Source organism: Diaphorina citri, unplaced genomic scaffold (assembly GCF_000475195.1).
Source record: "Diaphorina citri unplaced genomic scaffold, Diaci psyllid genome assembly version 1.1 scaffold101, whole genome shotgun sequence".
Taxonomy (NCBI): Eukaryota; Metazoa; Arthropoda; class Insecta; order Hemiptera; family Psyllidae; genus Diaphorina; species Diaphorina citri.
This window is the reverse complement of record NW_007377538.1, coordinates 54,134-73,588: the sequence shown is the minus strand read 5'-3', so window position 1 is coordinate 73,588 and position 19,455 is coordinate 54,134. Positions and strand designations below refer to the sequence as shown.

The window sequence follows — 19,455 nt, the reverse complement described above, 5'->3', positions numbered from 1 at the left end:
TCATGGAAGTACTGGATCCGAATGAAGGACGTGAGTAGTCATAGCCACCAGACATAGGTCTGTCATAACCACCTGGTCTAGAGCTGAAGTACTGGATCCGAATGAAGGACGTGAGTAGTCATAGCCACCAGACATAGGTCTGTCATAACCACCTGGTCTAGAGCTATGGTATGGACGATATCTGTCAAAGTCAGAGCTGGAGCCGTACCCGGAATTACTTTCAAAGTCATAGTTGGAACTTCCATAACCTCCACTACCTTGGTTGTTTCTGCTGTCACTATAACCTCCACCGCCTTGGTTATATCGATTGCCTCCATACCCAGAACCTCTGTAGCGATGGCCGCTAGACCCATAGTTATCATTGGAGCTACCATACCCATCAGACCCATGTCCATGGCTAGAGCCATAGCCAGAGCTATTATCACCATAGCCTCCTCTATTTCCAGAGCCGTAGCTAGAAGAGCCTCTGTGTCCATAACTTGAGCCTCGGTTACCATAGTTAGAATCATAGCTTGAACTTCCTCTGTTTCTGTTCAAATTCATCCACCCTGATGATCCACCTCTGTTCGAGTTAGAACCACCACTGTCCGAGCTGCCGTAACCACCTCCTCCTCCTCCTCCTCCTCCTCTGTTAGAGTTATAACCACCGCTATCAGAATTGTAACCCCCACGGTTTGAATTATATCCACCACTGCTCCAGTTCTCACGATTGTTATCATTATATCCACCTTGACTGTTACCACCATCAGAACCCCAGCTACCTCGATGTCCTCCACTGGATCCACTGCCATACGAGTTGGAACCGCCATATGAATTGCTATTAGAACTTCCATATGAATTGCCATTGCCATATCCATCGTAGTTCCCAGAGCCTGACTGACCATAGTTGGAATCTGAATTGCCATATCGGTTCCCTGATGGCCGACCGTAACCCATCACTGGTCTATCGTAGCCAGAACTACAGCCACCTCTACTGCAAGGTCTTTTGCTATCATAACCTGTTCCTGTGGGGACAGGGGTATCATAACCAGTAGGAGGTCTATTTACATTGCTTGAGGGAAACCTGTGATGTTCCTGGCCGTATGACACCGGGGGCTTCACAGTGGTAATCCCAGGATATGCAGGACCAGGAGGGATGTAACTGCTATCTGGTCCTAGTGGGGCATTATCGATAGAAGATCCTGTGGACCCATAACCTCCTGCTTCTCTATTGGGTCCTACAGGACGATCCCATGAGTCGGATGGTTTGTTCCAGGAAGGTTTGTCGTAAGAATTTGAACTGGATGGTCTGTCCCAGGAACCGGAGGGTTTATTCCAGCCTGAAGGTTTATCGTAGGAGCTTGATGGTCTATCGCTAGTAGGTCTATCCCAAGCACCAGATCCACTTGGTTTATTCCAAGACCCAGCGCCAGATGGTTTACTCCAGGAACTCGATGGTCTATCATATGAACTGGAAGGTCGGGCAGTGGTAGGTCGATCCCACGAACTGGAATCCAAACTTGATGGTGTTGTAGAGCCGTAACCACTGACGGGAGGTTTGGAGGACGTTGGCCGATCCCAATAATCAGGACCAGTTGGGACATGACCGTGGAGGGTTTATTCCAAGATGGTTTATCGTAGGAGCTTGAAGGTCTATCGCTAGTAGGTCTATCCCAAGCACCAGATCCACTTGGTTTATTCCAAGACCCAGCGCCAGATGGTTTACTCCAGGAACTCGATGGTCTATCATATGAACTGGAAGGTCGGGCAGTGGTAGGTCGATCCCACGAACTGGAATCCAAACTTGATGGTGTTGTAGAGCCGTAACCACTGACGGGAGGTTTGGAGGACGTTGGCCGATCCCAATAATCAGGACCAGTTGGGACATGACCGCTAGCAGGCTTACTGGGATAGACTGGAGGAATGTAACCATTGCTGGACTGATCGTTAATGCCTGGTCTATTATAACTTGATTGGTCCCGGTTGGGGTACTCTTGGATGGTGACTGAATAGTTCGGCCTGCGAAAAGAAAAGGAGAATATTACGATCGCCACTCAACCTGATGCACTTAGGTACAAATACGAGGGGGAAAATCCACCCGTAAGCCCATAAAAAGATGATTAATTTTATTTCAATATAAATTTAGTACCCTTACATCCAAGCATTCCAAGATGGAAAATTCTATTGACAATCACATGAAAAAGACATTTTGAGTATTTACCTTCTAGTGCTAGTAGTCTGTGAGTCACCCCCGGATCCTGAAGCATAGGAAGAACCTCCTGGTGTACTTGATGCAAGGTAGACTCCTTTACCATTTCCATCCCAACCAGAGACACCCTTGGTCGTCTGATCCCATGGTTTGAAATCGGTATAACCTCCTGCGCCGGGTTGATAGGGTCTTCCGCCTCCATAACCTTGGTTCTTATCCTTAGACTGATCCCTCTCACCTTCCCAGGGGATTTCAATAGGAGGATGACTGTCCCAGTAGCCTTTGTCCTTTGAAGTGGACACTTTGACCGGGTACATGCCTGGCCTGTACGCATCCTTGCGATCCCACACACCAATGCCAGTATTCGGCCGTGACCACCCCCCACCGGATTCTACTGAAGATACTTTCATCCAGCCTGGTTCCTCATCGGGATACGGTCTGTGTTTATCTCGAGGTCTGTTCCTCTGATTCCACTCAGGACTCAGATTGTCATAACCATTACCGCGATAGTTTGGATCATTTGGTCTCATATACGGATTCTTCTCATGGTTTTCACGATAGTGATGAGATCCCTGATAGTGAGGACTGCCATAGCCTTGCATGCCTTGGCTTGAGGAGAAGCTGTTGCAAATGTTGCAAGCCTCGTCCACAGGGCTTACACGATTGTTCCACCCGTAAGATTCGATACCCTGATAGGAATCCCAGGATCCCGTTGAGGCCATCCCGTCACCATATCGCTTGGTGTAGTAGGCATCACGGCGATACAATCTGGCAGTGGTGGGGTTCTGTAGGAGTAGCACACCTAGACATATCTGGAAATAGAACAGGCAAAGTTCATCAGATCCTAGTAGACATAAGATACGTACTTCATCAAACAAAAACAAAAACCGAATCGAGAGAAAACAGAGATCAATAAATCATTACGATTGGAACAACTCGCAAATAAACAATAGTAAAATTCAAAACCGGTGAGAGTTCATCAGATCCTAGTAAACACAAGATACGTACTTCATCGAACAAAAAACAATACCGAATCGAGAGAAAACAGAGATCAATAAATCATTGCGATTGGAACAACTCGAAAATAAACAATAGTAAAATTCAAAACCGGTGAGAAAATAAATTCGTTGTTCTTAAAACTTGGAACCGTTCAAAATTGCATCACTTATTAGAGGATATGAAACAATTAGAATGATATGAAGTAATAGAAATAGATTCGCATTAAGCTTGAAAGCTAAGTATTGATCTTTGTCAAGGGTTAAACTATCAAAGAAGCAATCAAATTAAAATCCTAAAGCAATGGGGAAGAATTCATTATTTATTTCACTGTTTCGTCACTTGCTTTAACCATTTAGTGTCTTAAATGTAAAATATATGATAACTTTAAGGCCGGGCATTCACGTAGTTATAACTATACTTGATGTACGTGAATGGCCGACCTAAGGCAGTACCTAATTAACATAGTACCAAACACCTAAAGTACCTAAACCAATAAGCAAGTCTATGAAGAATAGAATCCGTTAAAAAGACCATTTCCAAACATAGTACCAAACACCTAAAGTACTTAAACCAATAAGCAAGTCTATGAAGAATAGAATCCGTTAAAAAGACCATTTCCATTTCGTTCCTCTCAAACAATAAGTACCTAACTATAATTTATTTTACTGTTTCGTCACTTGCTTTAACCCTTTAGTGTCTTAAATGTAAAATATATGATGACTTTAAGGCCGGCCATTCACGTAGTTATAACTGTACTTGATGTACGTGAATGGCCGACCTAAGGCAGTACCTAATTTCCTAATTAACATAGTACCAAACACCTAAAGTACCTAAACCAATAAGCAAGTCTATGAAGAATAGAATCCGTTAAAAAGACCATTTCCATGACTGATGAAGACATGAAAATGTTTTATTTTTTGTTTAGATATGGTTTCCATGGTAACATTGAGGATAGTTACCTAAACAGATGTACGTACCTACACGTTACTTGGGGGGTGGGGGAGGTTTATAACGTAAATTACACATGGGTTCGGGTGATGGATAAGAAACACACTGTACTTGGGGGTGGGGGAGGTTTATAACGTAAATTACGCATGGGTTCGGGTGATGGATAAGAAACACACTGTACTGTACTATCACGTCACGTGATCTCATGGGGAGTCAGAAAGCTGTAGTGTTATGTGGGGGAGGTTTATAACGTAAATTACACATGGGTTCGGGTGATGGATAAGAAACACACTGTACTATCACGTCACGTGATCTCATGGGGAGTCAGAAAGCTGTAGTGTTATAGTGTGCACACAGCCCTCACATCACGTGATCTCACGTGACGATAGTAGTGTGTTTCTACCTTAAATGTTTTGATGTAAAAATAGGCATACCTAGGTACTTACTTATCTAAAATTAAGTTTAAGAAAATTATGCAGTTTTGAAGGTCGGTTCTACTTTAAATACCTATTCTGAAGAATTTTCGAAAGTTGATCGATTTAAAACGATAAGATGTGTCCAAGTCCAAGCATAGTTGATCGATTTAAAACGATAAGGTGTGTCCAAGCATAGTTGATTGTAGGTAATTTCGTTCATGATATAGTGTGCACACAGCCCTCACGTCACGTGATCTCACGTGACGATAGTAGTGTGTTTCTACCTTAAATGTTCTTTTGATGTAGAAATAGGCATACCTAGGTACTTACTTATCTAAAAATAAGTTTAAGAAAATTATGCAGTTTTGAAGGTCGGTTCTACTTTAAATACCTATTCCGAAGAATTTTCCAATTACCTAGGTAGAGTCCCTTATTTGAATCGATAATTCCCAAGTATGATAGGTACCTATGTATATGGACCATCCATGCCTATCGGTATTCCAAATTCCATATTATCACGACAAGGCTAGATACTCACGCCTGTGTAATCTGTTTAATACATAGGTAGGTAGTTTCTGCATGGATACCTAAATACGTAAGTACACATTATGTAAGTACCTATTGTCTACGCATGAAATTCACAAGATTCATTATGTAATCACATCATCATTTCATTTTTGTCAAATGAGATCCTAAGTTTGCTGATAAGGTTTTTACAATCGTCTTACAATAATCATTATTCTAGTAAATCTAAAGCTAATCGCAGATAGCAGATACTATAAAGTGCACCTTGAATTTGTTTGTTTCAAAGTAAAGGTTGAAGCTTCGGCTGGAAAACAATGGTCAGTTCATGGTTATGGGTGCACCTTGAATTTGTTTGTTTCAAAGTAAAGGTTGAAGCTTCGGCTGGAAAACAATGGTCAGTTCATGGTTATGGGAAGTTCGAGGCAGTCAAGCGTGGCAACACAATGATTTCGCTCTGATAAAACTTAAATAGCTACCAAGTTCAGGAATCTTAGTTAAATCTTCTGTATAGTAAAATGAAATAATCCTCTGTAGTAATCTAAATCATACTCGTAGTAATATAAAATCTACATGGATTTTTTAAATTGAAATAATCCTCTGTAGTAATCTAAATCATCCTCGTAGTAGTATAAAATCTACATGGATTTTTTAAATCCTAGTTAGTACACACGCTACAATTTGTCTGCAGACTAAACTTGTACCTTGGTCTCACAACCTTGTGTTTTCGACAGATTGTACGTTCAAGTTTGCGCAGCGAAATAATCCTCTGTAGTAATCTAAAATTCTAAATCATCCTCGTAGTAATATAAAATCTACATGGTTTTTTAAATCCTAGTAGACACGCTACAATTTGTCTGCAGACTAAACTTGTACCTTGGTCTCACAACCTTGTGTTTTCGACAGATTGTACGTTCAAGTTTGCGCAGTCGGGCTCCGCACTCAGTACCTAATTGCCTATAGGTAATTCTTTCAATGTTTTTCTAGTTGCTATTTAATAACAAATCTCTAATCAACTCTAATGTACGTAAGATTATTAGATCACCCAAATTTCATTTTTTTTTTAGGACAGAAAATCTGTAGGCACTTCAAAGTAGATATCAAAAATCAATACTTTCTAGCACACTCAAAGTTGAGCTTGGGCACACTTTTGATTCATAACTTTGAATCTTCGAAAAATTGTCTAATAGAGTTGTTCATGCTAAGTAATCAGAACAATGGTAAACATAAAAAAGTAGGGTAATGAAAATAAACTAGTAACAAGAAGTAAGAATTCACTGAAAGTAAAAAGATTCTGTATAGTAAAATGAAATAATCCTCTGTAGTAATCTAAATCATACTCGTAGTAATATAAAATCTACATGGATTTTTTAAATCCTAGTACACACGCTACAATTTGTCTGCAGACTAAACTTGTGCCTTGGTCTCACAACCTTGTGTTTTCGACAGATTGTAAGTATGTACGTTCAAGTTTGCGCAGACTTTACGTCTGAAACTTGTCGTACACAATAGACTGCTGGGGTAAAGGGACTTTTTAGTCTCATTCGAGCAAGATAAACAAGTTATATTCTATTATATTCTACACAATTATACATGTATGTACGATCTGTCAAAAGACAAGGTTGTAAGACCAATGTGGAAGATTAGTCTGCAGACAAATCTCAGCGTATGTGCCAGGCTTAGGAGTCATTAGTCGTACACATTCTATTATATTCTACACAATTATACATGTATGTACGATCTGTCAAAAGACAAGGTTGTAAGACCAATGTGGGCAATGTGGAAGATTAGTCTGCAGACATATCTCAGCGTATGTGCCAGGCTTAGGAGTCATTAGTCGTACAGGCGAATTAACCAAGTCTGAAGCATGGCGTTAATATATCATACCTAACCGGAAATAGGATGAGAACGCGTATTCTTCAAACCCTCTTTGAAGCCAGCAGCTATAACACGTTGAATGCGCTAGTGAACGTTATGCTTGGTATCTGCACATGAATATGTTGAGGTATTGATGGTGAAGCAGTTGTGTTGTTGGTGATATTCAGTACAGTAATATTGGAAGCTAACTTGGAACCAGCCACATCGTTTGAGAGTTGAATTTGAATCAGAATGATTGAGATGGCGGTGACGGCTCCGAAAATCTGGAAGAAAAAGACGTTCCGTTGTGGTTCGAGAATATTGGAAATTGGAATCACACTTGGTACAATATACGGTGCTAGATATTATGATATTATTATGTAAATTACTAGATACCTATTATGTAAGCAAAGAATTTTGTTGGACCTGAGATCGGATTAAGAAAAGATCAAGGTAGAACAAAAAGTTTTAAATATTCTCTTGATATTGTAGGTACTGGGTATAGTTAGGTAGGTAGCTACACTAGCTACCTATTTCAATCAATAACCGTAGCCAAAAAAGCCAATAACCGTATAGGTAATTTGGTAGATCAACTGTTATCCGTTACCTACCATCTGGTGAGATCTATGTTGGGCTAGCTAGACTTGTATCTTGTAATTTGACACTTGGTCAGCGAATAGGTTAATTCGAGCTAATCGCGGATACTATAAAGTGCACCTTGAATTTGTTTGTTTCAAAGTAAAGGTTGAAGCTTGGGCTGGAAAACAATGGTCAGTTCATGGTTATGGGAAGTTCGAGGCAGTCAAGCGTGGTAACACAATGATTTCGCTCTGATAAAACTTATACACCCTTGGTCGTCTGATCCCAAGGTTTGAAATCAGTATAACCTCCTGCGCCTGGTTGATAGGGTCTTCCGCCTCCATAACCTTGGTTCAATATGGTAAAAATTAGGATAAAATAATACTCAAATAAGCATCATTCAATAGGATAAGGAAAGTCGTGTGATGTTCACACCAGATTTTTTACATTAAGCTAAATCAAAATTTTGAAGGTGTACCTTCAAAATCAAGCCCCCCCAAAAATTTAGGCAAGAACCGCCTATCCTGATTGATCCCGGTTGGGGTACTCTTGAATGGTGACTGAATAGTTCGGCCTGCGGAAAGAAAAGAAAAATATTACGATCACCACTGAACCTGATGTACTTAATGTACAAAGACGGAAAAAAATCTAATCATGCCTAACTACCGACCCATAACAATATTAATGGTTAATTTCAATATATGTAAATTTAGTACCCTTACATCCAAGAATCCCAAAATGGAAAATTCTATTGACAAGCTCGTGAAAAAGACATTTTGAGTATTTACCTTCCGAAAGAAAAGAATATTACGATCACCACTGAACCTGATGTACTTAATGTACAAAGACGGAAAAAAAAAATCTAATCATGCCTAACTACCAACCCATAACAATATTAATGATTGATTTCAATATAAAGTTAGTACCCTTACATCCAAGAATCCCAAAATGGAAAATTCTATTGACAAGCTCGTGAAAAAGACATTTTGAGTATTTACCTTCTAGTGCTTGTAGTCTGGGAATCACCACCGGATCCTGAAGCGTAGGAAGAACCTCCTGGTGTACTTGATGCAAGGTAGACTCCTTTACCATTTCCATCCCAACCAGATATACCCTTGGTCGTCTGATCCCAAGGTTTGAAATCAGTATAACCTCCTGCGCCTGGTTGATAGGGTCTTCCGCCTCCATAACCTTGGTTCCAGATAGACTCCTTTACCATTTCCATCCCAACCAGAGACACCCTTCGTCGTCTGATCCCATGGTTTGAAATCAGTATAACCTCCTGCGCCTGGTTGATAGGGTCTTCCGCCTCCATAACCTTGGTTCTTATCCTTAGACTGATCCCTCTCACCTTCCCAGGGGATTTCAATAGGAGGATGACTGTCCCAGTAGCCTTTGTCCTTTGAAGTGGACACTTTGACCGGGTACATGCCTGGCCTGTACGCATCCTTGCGATCCCACACACCAATGCCAGTATTCGGCCGTGACCACCCCCCACCGGATTCTACTGAAGATACTTTCATCCAGCCTGGTTCCTCATCGGGATACGGTCTGTGTTTATCTCGAGGTCTGTTCCTCTGATTCCACTCAGGACTCAGATTGTCATAACCATTACCGCGATAGTTTGGATCATTTGGTCTCATATACGGATTCTTCTCATGGTTTTCACGATAGTGATGAGATCCCTGATAGTGAGGACTGCCATAGCCTTGCATGCCTTGGCTTGAGGAGAAGCTGTTGCAAATGTTGCAAGCCTCGTCCACAGGGCTTACACGATTGTTCCACCCGTAAGATTCGATACCCTGATAGGAATCCCAGGATCCCGTTGAGGCCATCCCGTCACCATATCGCTTGGTGTAGTAGGCATCACGGCGATACAATCTGGCAGTGGTGGGGTTCTGTAGGAGTAGCACTCCTAGACATATCTGGAAATAGAACAGGCAAAGTTCATCAGATCCTAGTAAACACAAGATACGTACTTCATCGAACAAAAAACAATACCGAATCGAGAGAAAACAGAGATCAATAAATCATTGCGATTGGAACAACTCGAAAATAAACAATAGTAAAATTCAAAACCGGTGAGAAAATAAATTCGTTGTTCTTAAAACTTAGAACCGTTCAAAATTGCATCACTTATTAGAGGATATGAAACAATTAGAATGATATGAAGTAATAGAAATAGATTCGCATTAAGCTTGAAAGCTAAGTATTGATCTTTGTCAAGGGTTAAACTATCAAAGAAGCAATCAAATTAAAATCCTAAAGCAATGAGGAAGAATTCATTATTAATTTATTTTACTGTTTCGTCACTTGCTTTAACCCTTTAGTGTCTTAAATGTAAAATATATGATGACTTTAAGGCCGGCCATTCACGTAGTTATAACTGTACTTGATGTACGTGAATGGCCGACCTAAGGCAGTACCTAATTAACATAGTACCAAACACCTAAAGTACTTAAACCAATAAGCAAGTCTATGAAGAATAGAATCCGTTAAAAAGACCATTTCCATTTCGTTCCTCTCAAACAATAAGTACCTAACTATCTAGTCATCTGGTGAGATCTATGTTGGGCTAGCTAGACTTGTATCTTGTAATTTGACACTTGGTCAGCGAATAGGTTAATTCGAGCTAATCGCAGATACTATAAAGTGCACCTTGAATTTGTTTGTTTCAAAGTAAAGGTTGAAGCTTCGGCTGGAAAACAATGGTCAGTTCATGGTTATGGGAAGTTCGAGGCAGTCAAGCGTGGCAACACAATGATTTCGCTCTGATAAAACTTAAATAGCTACCAAGTTCAGGAATCTTAGTTGAATCTTCTGTATAGTAAAATGAAATAATCCTCTGTAGTAATCTAAATCATCCTCGTAGTAGTATAAAATCTACATGGATTTTTTAAATCCTAGTTAGTACACACGCTACAATTTGTCTGCAGACTAAACTTGTACCTTGGTCTCACAACCTTGTGTTTTCGACAGATTGTACGTTCAAGTTTGCGCAGACTTTACGTCTGAAACTTGTCGTACACAATAGACTGCTGGGGTAAAGGGACTTTTTAGTCTCATTCGAGCAAGATAAACAAGTTACATTCTATTATATTCTACACAATTATACATGTATGTACGATCTGTCAAAAGACAAGGTTGTAAGACCAATGTGGGCAATGTGGAAGATTAGTCTGAAGACATATCTCAGCGTATGTGCCAGGCTTAGGAGTCATTAGTCGTACAGGCGTATAAACCAAGTCTGAAGCATGGCGTTAATATATCATACCTAACCGGAAATAGGGTGAGAACGCGTATTCTTCAAACCCTCTTTGAAGCCAGCAGCTATAACACGTTGAATGCGCTAGTGAACGTTATGCTTGGTATCTGCACAAGTGATCATCTGGGACATCACGTGCTGATAGTGCATTCAACGTGCTATCGCCACTGGCCTATGCAAAATCCTTCACTGACCGTTACTGACGGAAAGATACGGACTTTGCAACGAAAAGTACGTGGGATTAAGGAGCTCTCCGCCCACGAAGTCAAAAAGTTTGACCGCGCTACTAGAGATTTTACTTACGTGAAAGACGAATTTCATGTTGGAGCCAATGTGTATCATCTGAACAGACTCATTGTATTACAGTTGTATCAGCAGATCACCTGGAAAATGGTAAAGGAAGGTATTATGGAAAGGTTAAAACATTATGATCATGCCTGTCTCGGTGGTGTGGTCAAGAGGCTCGCCTGGTAATCAGGAGCACGTGGGTTCATCAATCCCGGTATGGAATTTATCAGCATTGTTTGAGAATTTGATCACAATACAGTGGGCTACTGCTGGGGTAAAGGGACTCTTTAGTGCTATTTGAGCAGTATAAACCACTGTTGGAGGACACTTTTGCGGTGCGGTGCAAAAGTGTCCTTTGGTCAATTTAAAGAAAGCAATCAACAAATGAAGGACTTCATCAATCTGTCTAAGTAGTTATAAACGTAGACGATCATTATACAAATTGTGCATATAACTATCTATTTTCCTTTACATGGTTATTTTGGTTTATTGGTGTGTTTGAGTACAAAATGGAGTTTCCTCTTCCGATTTTCATTACGATAGACAGATTTTAATACGTAGATACTTCCAATTTATACACATGTTAATACCTAGTTCCAAGGCTTGGAATTTATTTGAAGTGCACCACTAGTATTTATTTCAGCAAAGTTAGTAGTTATCACAGGAAGTATTGTACATATAACTATCTATTTTCCTTTACATGGTTATTTTGGTTTATTGGTGTGTTTGAGTACAAAATGGAGTTTCCTCTTCCGATATTGTACATATGTATAACTATATATTTTCCTTTACATGGTTATTTTGGTTAATTGGTGTGTTTGAGTACAAAGTGGAGTTTCCTCTTCTGATTTTCATTACGATAGACAAATTTTAATACGTACCTAGATAGTTCCAATTTATACACATGTTAATACCTAGTTCCAAGGCTTGGAATTTATTTGAAGTGCACCACTGGTATTTATTTCAGCAAAGTTAGTATAATTCCAATTTATACACATGTTAATACCTAGTTCCAAGGCTTGGAATTTATTTGAAGTGCACCACTGGTATTTATTTCAGCAAAGTTAGTAGTTATCACAGGAAGTGACTTTACCTTGGATGCAACAAACCTAGACCCAGCCGTAAACCATGCAGATTGTACATATAACTATCTATTTTCCTTTACATGGTTATTTTGGTTTATTGGTGTGTTTGAGTACAAAATGGAGTTTCCTCTTCTGATTTTCATTACGATAGACAAATTTTAATACGTACCTACATAGTTCCAATTTATACACATATGTTAATACCTAGTTCCAAGGCTTGGAATTTATTTGAAGTGCACCACTAGTATTTATTTCAGCAAAGTTAGTAGTTATCACAGGAAGTGACTTTACCTTGGATGCAACAAACCTAGACCCGGCCGTAAACCATGCAGTATTTAAAACTGAACCCAAGCTGTTTTCAGAAAGAATTCATAGTGATTAATGTTCCTAATCGTTCCATGGAACATGTTACTATGAAATAATGGCATAGAATTGAGTTAAGTTAGATTTTCTATTATGTGTAGCTATAGGTACATCTCGAACGTCGACGGCGTCTGAAACCGTACACTGCCTTTGACGACAAAGATTCAAACCATGCAGTATTTAAAACTAAACCCAAGCTGTTTTCAGTAAGAATTCATAGTGATTAATAGTTGTTCATGTTCCTATGTTCCATGGAACATGTTACTATAAAATAATGGCATAGAATTGAGTTAAGTTAGATTTTCTATTATGTGTAGCTATAGGTACATCTCAAACGTAGTTTGCATAGAAAATCTAGCTTCAGGCGAACTTTTGAGAGATTGAGAGAAACTAATGATTTAAATCGACAAAAATGCATTTTTTTTTTTTTTTTTTCTAAAGCTATGAAATAATGGCATAGAATTGAGTTTTAGATTTTCTATTATGTGTAGCTATAGGTACATCTCGAACGTCGACGGCGTCTGAAACCGTACACTGCCTTTGACGACAAAGATTCACCTCGTCGATCGACGGACGGTCGATCTACGGCGTCGAATATGTGTGGACACAGCTTATATCGTCTTGTCCTCAAAGTGCACCTAAATTTCTTATTTCTATCATATATCCTTATGTATATTTGTTAACCTCCTGGCTTTGTTTTCCTTGACAGAAGGGTAATCTGGTCAAATTCAAATCATACAATTGCCCCGTTAGATGCATTGCCATCTACACCTACAGGCCCGGATTCAGATTTCATGGTACGACTCTAGGCGAGAAAGGAAGAGATTCTCATTTCTTTGCAAGATTTTCATTTCCCTACCATAATCTGGTCAAATTAAAGTCATACAATTGCCCCGTTAGTTGCATTGCCATTTACAGGCCCGGATTCAGATTTCATGGTACGACTCTAGGCGAGAAAGGAAGAGATTCTCATTTCTTTGCAAGATTTTCATTTCCCTACACAGCTTATATCGTCTTGTCCTCAAAGTGCACCTAAATTTCTTATTTCTATCATATATCCTTATGTATATTTGTTAACCTCCTGGCTTTGTTTTCCTTGACAGAAGGGTAATCTGGTCAAATTCATTTCATACAATTGCCCCGTTAGATGCATTGCCATCTACAGGCCCGGATTCAGATTTCATGGTACGACTCTAGGCGAGAAAGGAAGAGATTCTCATTTCTTTGCAAGATTTTCATTTCCCTACGTTCCTATGTTCCATGGAACATGTTACTATGAAATAATGGCATAGAATTGTGAGTTAAGTTATATTTTCTATTATGTGTAGCTATAGGTACATCTCGAACGTAGTTTGCATAGGAAATCTAGCTTAAGGCGAACTTTTGAGAAAAGTGAAGGATTTAAATCGACAAAAATGCAATTTTTTTCTAAAGCTATGTCTACACAGTCGACACCGTCGATCGACGTCGACTGAAACCGTACACTGCCTTTGACGACAAAGATTCACCTCGTCGATCGACGGACGGTCGATCTACGGCGTCGAATATGTGTGGACAGCGCTTAATATCATCTTTTTCTCAAAGTGCACCTAAATTTATTTATTTCTACCATTGTTGTCCTCAAGTATATTTGTTAACCTCCCAGCTTTGTTTCCCTTGACAGAAAGGTAATCTGGTCAAATTAAATTCATACAATTGTCCCGTTAGAAGCATTGTTATCATTATTAACAGGCACGGATCAAGATTTCATGGTTCCACTTAAGATTTCATGGTTCCACTTAAGAGGATTGAGGTAGATAGGAGGGGATACCTATTTTCTTACCAGATTCACATTTCCTTACACAACAGCTCAAAAGATGCCGTCCGAAAGCAGAATATTCGTCAGTGAAAAATACTAAGATGGCAAAAATCATGGCTAATGTCACCGTAGTATGAACCAACTTTCGATTCGCCAGAGGTGCTGGGTTCGAATCTCGGCTGGGGCGGAGATTTTCTGACCAAACTTCTTCGTTTCCAGATAAGCATGAGGCAATTAAAGGCATGGATTTAGAAAGATGTGCCTTGAAGTATGTAATTCGAAGGCAGTTTCGAAGTACAATCACCAAAAAAGTAAGACCAGAGCCTGTTTATAAATACACTCACGAAAGAAAATCTTATCCGAGCCTGATTATAAAGACTATAATAACATGAATATTTTTATATTTCGAAAATAATTACGATCTTGCGATCAAAACTGGTTTCAAAAACACAATCACTCTCGGATATTTTCCCAGACAATAGCTTACGGCGACTAGAACTGCTATAACTTCTGAAAACCAAAGTTACAATGAGACTGAGATTTTCATGTGTGTAGAGGTAAATCACTGAGTTAAGACATCCGGTCACTTGTTACTCTGGCGTGGAAGTTCTGACCTCTTGGTAGAAGCTCCCAAGAACGTTGAACTGAAAAATCTTCGTCGATTAACCCTACTATGTACGAGAAAAAGAAAAGGAAAGACGAAATAAATAAATAGAAACGAAGGGAATGAAATAGAATGAGAAAATAATAAGAATCAAGAGGTATTAATATTCAGGCAACAAACAAGAGGCTACATAGGTATTATAAGAACGGAAAAAAATGGGCTTGGAAAAATTTCGCCAACAAATGGGAATCCCAAAGAGTTGTGGACATTTGGAAAATTAATTTAATAAATAAATGCCTCGGGCAAGGCATTCTCTTTTACTGCTCAAGAGATAATCGCAAATAAACGAAAAAGCCCAAAGCTGGACAGATCATGGAAAAATACAAAACTATTGCAATACACTACTCGCATGTCGTATGTACCTATTGTTATGAACCAGCGGATATCAAAGGGTTAAATTCACATCAAAGTCTGTCGGGAATAAAATAGCGAACCTGAGGAATGCAAGTAATTTATTTTCACGTACCTAGATGGCAATTAAAATGGAAACAAAGCACATATCGATTACATAACCATCAATAGAAATTTATTTCGCATTCCAAAATTCCTCAGGGAAAGAGGTACCTCCTCTAAGTGTTAATTGCTTAGTTAAATAATTACTCGGGTAGCTATTCGCTTATTTGTTTCATAGGACAAACCTCAGTGGTGCAGTGGTTAACTCGTTGGACATTGGATCTGGAGGTTGGTAGTTCGAATCTAAGTTAAGTCATAAAATTTATCTAGGTGTATATTTGTGTAGAAAAGAAGGGAATGAAATAGAATGAGAAAATAATAGGAATCAAGAGGTATTAATTTTCTACATATTATAAGAACGGAAAAAGTTGGGCTTGGAAAAATTTCGCCAAAAAATGGGAATCCCAAAGAATTGTGGACATTTGGAAAATTAATTTAATAAATAAATGCCTCGGGCAAGGCAATCTCTTTTACTGCTCAAGAGATAATCGCAAATGAACGAAAAAGCCCAAAGCTGGACAGATCATAGAAAAATACAAAACTATTGTAATACACTACTCACATGTCGTATGTACCTATTGTTATGAACCAGCGGATATCAAAGGGTTAAATTCACATCAAAGTCTGTCGGGAATAAAATAGCGAACCTGAGGAATGCAAGTAATTTATTTTCACGTACCTAGATGGCAATTAAAATAGAAACAAAGCACATATCGATTACACAACCATCAATAGGAATTTATTTCCCATTTTAAAATTCCTCAGGGAAATAGGTAGGTACCTACTCTAAGTGCTAATTGCTTGATTAAATATAATTACTCAGGTAGCTAGCTATTCGTTCATTTTTGTTTTTGTTTCATGTAGGTTTAACATCACTGTGTAACTGCCAAGGGTTTTAGTGACGAAGGTTTTACCCTTCATTCGACGACAAGCTACCCGCCTCCTCAAATTAACATGATTCAAGAAAAGGAAAGACGAAATAAATAAATAGAAACGAAGGGAATGAAATAGAATGAGAAAATAATAAGAATCAAGAGGTATTAATATTCAGGCAACAAACAAGAGGCTACATAGGTATTATAAGAACGGAAAAAAATGGGCTTGGAAAAATTTCGCCAACAAATGGGAATCCCAAAGAGTTGTGGACATTTGGAAAATTAATTTAATAAATAAATGCCTCGGGCAAGGCATTCTCTTTTACTGCTCAAGAGATAATCGCAAATAAACGAAAAAGCCCAAAGCTGGACAGATCATGGAAAAATACAAAACTATTGCAATACACTACTCGCATGTCGTATGTACCTATTGTTATGAACCAGCGGATATCAAAGGGTTAAATTCACATCAAAGTCTGTCGGGAATAAAATAGCGAACCTGAGGAATGCAAGTAATTTATTTCACGTACCTAGATGGCAATTAAAATGGTAACAAAGAACATATCGATTACATAACCAATATACAAGTACCTAACCATCAATAGAAATTTATCTCGCATTCCAAAATTCCTCAGGGAAATAGGTACCTACTTTAAGTGCTAATTGCTTGATTAAATAATTACTCAGATAGCTCTATTCGTTTATTTTTGTTTGTTTCATGGGGGTTTATCGTCACTCGTCACTGTATAACTGCTAAGGGTAAACTCTCTATTGACGGGGGTTTTATCATCTATTCGGCGACAAACTAACCGTCTGCACAGCTCCCTCCTCAGCCAGCCAGCCTGACCCAGCTTGAGTCATGCCGGGAAAAGCTAACAAGCACGCGACTGAACAGATGGACACTAGTTCTATTTTTGTAAAATCACAATCCACCAATGGCAGAGATTGCCTCAGGCAATAATTCCACCGAATGATTGAATAAATTGAATTCTAAGGCCAGCCACTCACTATCATGTAGATCTGACAAGTACACCTAATCAGGTCCGCCTGTCAGGTCTACCTGATACCTGATAGTAAGTGGCTGGCCCAACAAAGTGCCTGAGCCTCAAGGACCTAAAATAAAGCTTACAGGTTATGAATATGCTCAGATATGGATGATGAAGCTGTTGTGTTATTCGTGGTGATATTCAATAGAGTACTATTGGAAATATTGGAAGCCAACTTGGAACCAGCCACATCGTTTGAGAGTTGAATTTGAATCAGAATGATGGAAATGGCGGTGACAGCTCCGAAAATCTGGAAGGAAAAGACGTTCCGTGGTGGTTCGAGAATATTGGAAATTGGAATCACACTTGTGGTACAATATACGGCGCTAGATATTATGATATTATTATGTAAATTACTAGATACTTATTATGTAACCAAAGAATTTTATTGGACCTGAGATCAGATTAAGAAGAGATCAAGGTAGAACAAACAGTTTTACATATTCTCTTAATATTGTAGCTATTCGGTATAGTTAGGTACCTATTTCAATCAATAACCGTAGCCAAAAAAGCCAATAACCGTATAGGTAATTTGGTAGATCAACTGTTATCCGTTAGCCGTTACCTACTACCCGCTCCAAAACAACTAACCACATGGGTAATACCCTAACTACACCTAACCATCAAGTCTCATCCTTGAAGACCGCAATTTTTTCGGATTTTGGAATCATTAAAAAATCGATAACAATAGAATATGTAGGTACTAGGTAGGTACCTATGTGATGTAGGTACCTACTTTATGTACCTATGTAGAACTATAGAGGTAGGTAGATACAGATACCTACAGCTACCTACTATTTTGAGACGTCTAAATAGGTATCAATGACCTATGTAGGTACCTACGCATACCAATTATTATAGTCTGATGGTACTTGAAGCTCCGTATGTATAACATAAGAACCTTAGTGATGCCCCTATAATTTGAACTAGCTGAATTCCGTCGCTTCGCTCCGGAATCCCGCTAGTTCATCCCGAGGCATGGCCAAACTTGTGGAAAAGGTAAAAGGAACACTAGGGGAAATAATCCTCGAAAGCAAACACAAGCAACCCTTACTTTAGGTGCAGGGTAGTGCGTCAGGCCAAGTTCCGGGCTCCGCACTCAATGCCTAATTGCCTATAGGTAATTCTTTCAATGTTTTTCTAGTTTCTATTAAATAACAAATCTCTAATCAACTCTAATGTAAGATTATTAGATCACCAAAATTTATTTTTTTTTTAGGACAGAAAATCTTTAGGCACTTCAAAGAAGATGTCAAAAATCAATACTTTCTAGCACACTCAAAGTTGAGCTTGGGCACACTTTTGATTCATAACATTGAATCTTCGAAAAATTATCTAATAGAGTTGTTCATGCTAAGTAGTAATCAGAACAATGGTAAACATAAAAAAGTAGGGTAATGAAAATAAACTAGTAACAAGAAGTAAGAATTCACTGAAAGTAAAAAGAAAGCAAAAGAAACAACTGACTGATGAAGACATGAAAATGTTTTATTTTTTGTTTAGATATGGTTTCCATGGTAACATTGAGGATAGTTACCTAAACAGATGTACACGTTACTTGGGGGGTGGGGGAGGTTTATAACGTAAATTACACATGGGTTCGGGTGATGGATAAGAAACACACTGTACTGTACTATCACGTCACGTGATCTCATGGGGAGTCAGAAAGCTGTAGTGTTCAAAGTTTTCCCATAATAGTGTAGGTAATTTCGTTCATGATATAGAGTGCACACAGCCCTCACATCACGTGATCTTACGTGACGATAGTAGTGTGTTTCTACCTTAAATGTTCTTTTGATGTAGAAATAGGCATACCTAGGCACTTACTTATCTAAAATTAAGTTTAAGAAAATTATGCAGTTTTGAAGGTCGGTTCTACTTTAAATACCTATTCTGAAGAATTTTCGAATTACCTAGGTAGAGTCCCTTATTTGAATCGATAATTCCCAAGTATGATAGGTACCTATATGGACCATCCATGCCCATCGGTATTCCAAATTCCATATTATCACGACAAGGCTAGATACTCACGCCTGTGTAATCTGTTTAATACATATGTCGCAGCCTGCTTCGAGTGTCACCGGCCTGCTTCCAAGTTTTCCATTTTGC

The 19,455-nt window shown here is 38.9% G+C and overlaps 1 protein-coding gene across 1 annotated transcript in view; it reads right to left on the bottom strand.

The window, feature by feature from the left end:
* The window catches only part of LOC103524493 (hornerin-like), a 28,540-nt gene continuing 9,085 nt past the window's right edge, over positions 1–19,455 (bottom strand). The window contains 9 exon segments of the mRNA XM_026819883.1: positions 1–1,585; positions 1,588–1,998; positions 2,201–3,000; positions 7,026–7,214; positions 8,032–8,083; positions 8,508–8,700; positions 8,828–9,434; positions 11,078–11,157; positions 17,430–17,596. Of these exon segments, the coding sequence (XP_026675684.1) occupies positions 1–1,585; positions 1,588–1,998; positions 2,201–3,000; positions 7,026–7,214; positions 8,032–8,083; positions 8,508–8,700; positions 8,828–9,434; positions 11,078–11,095 (3,855 nt within the window). The 5' untranslated portion in view covers positions 11,096–11,157; positions 17,430–17,596.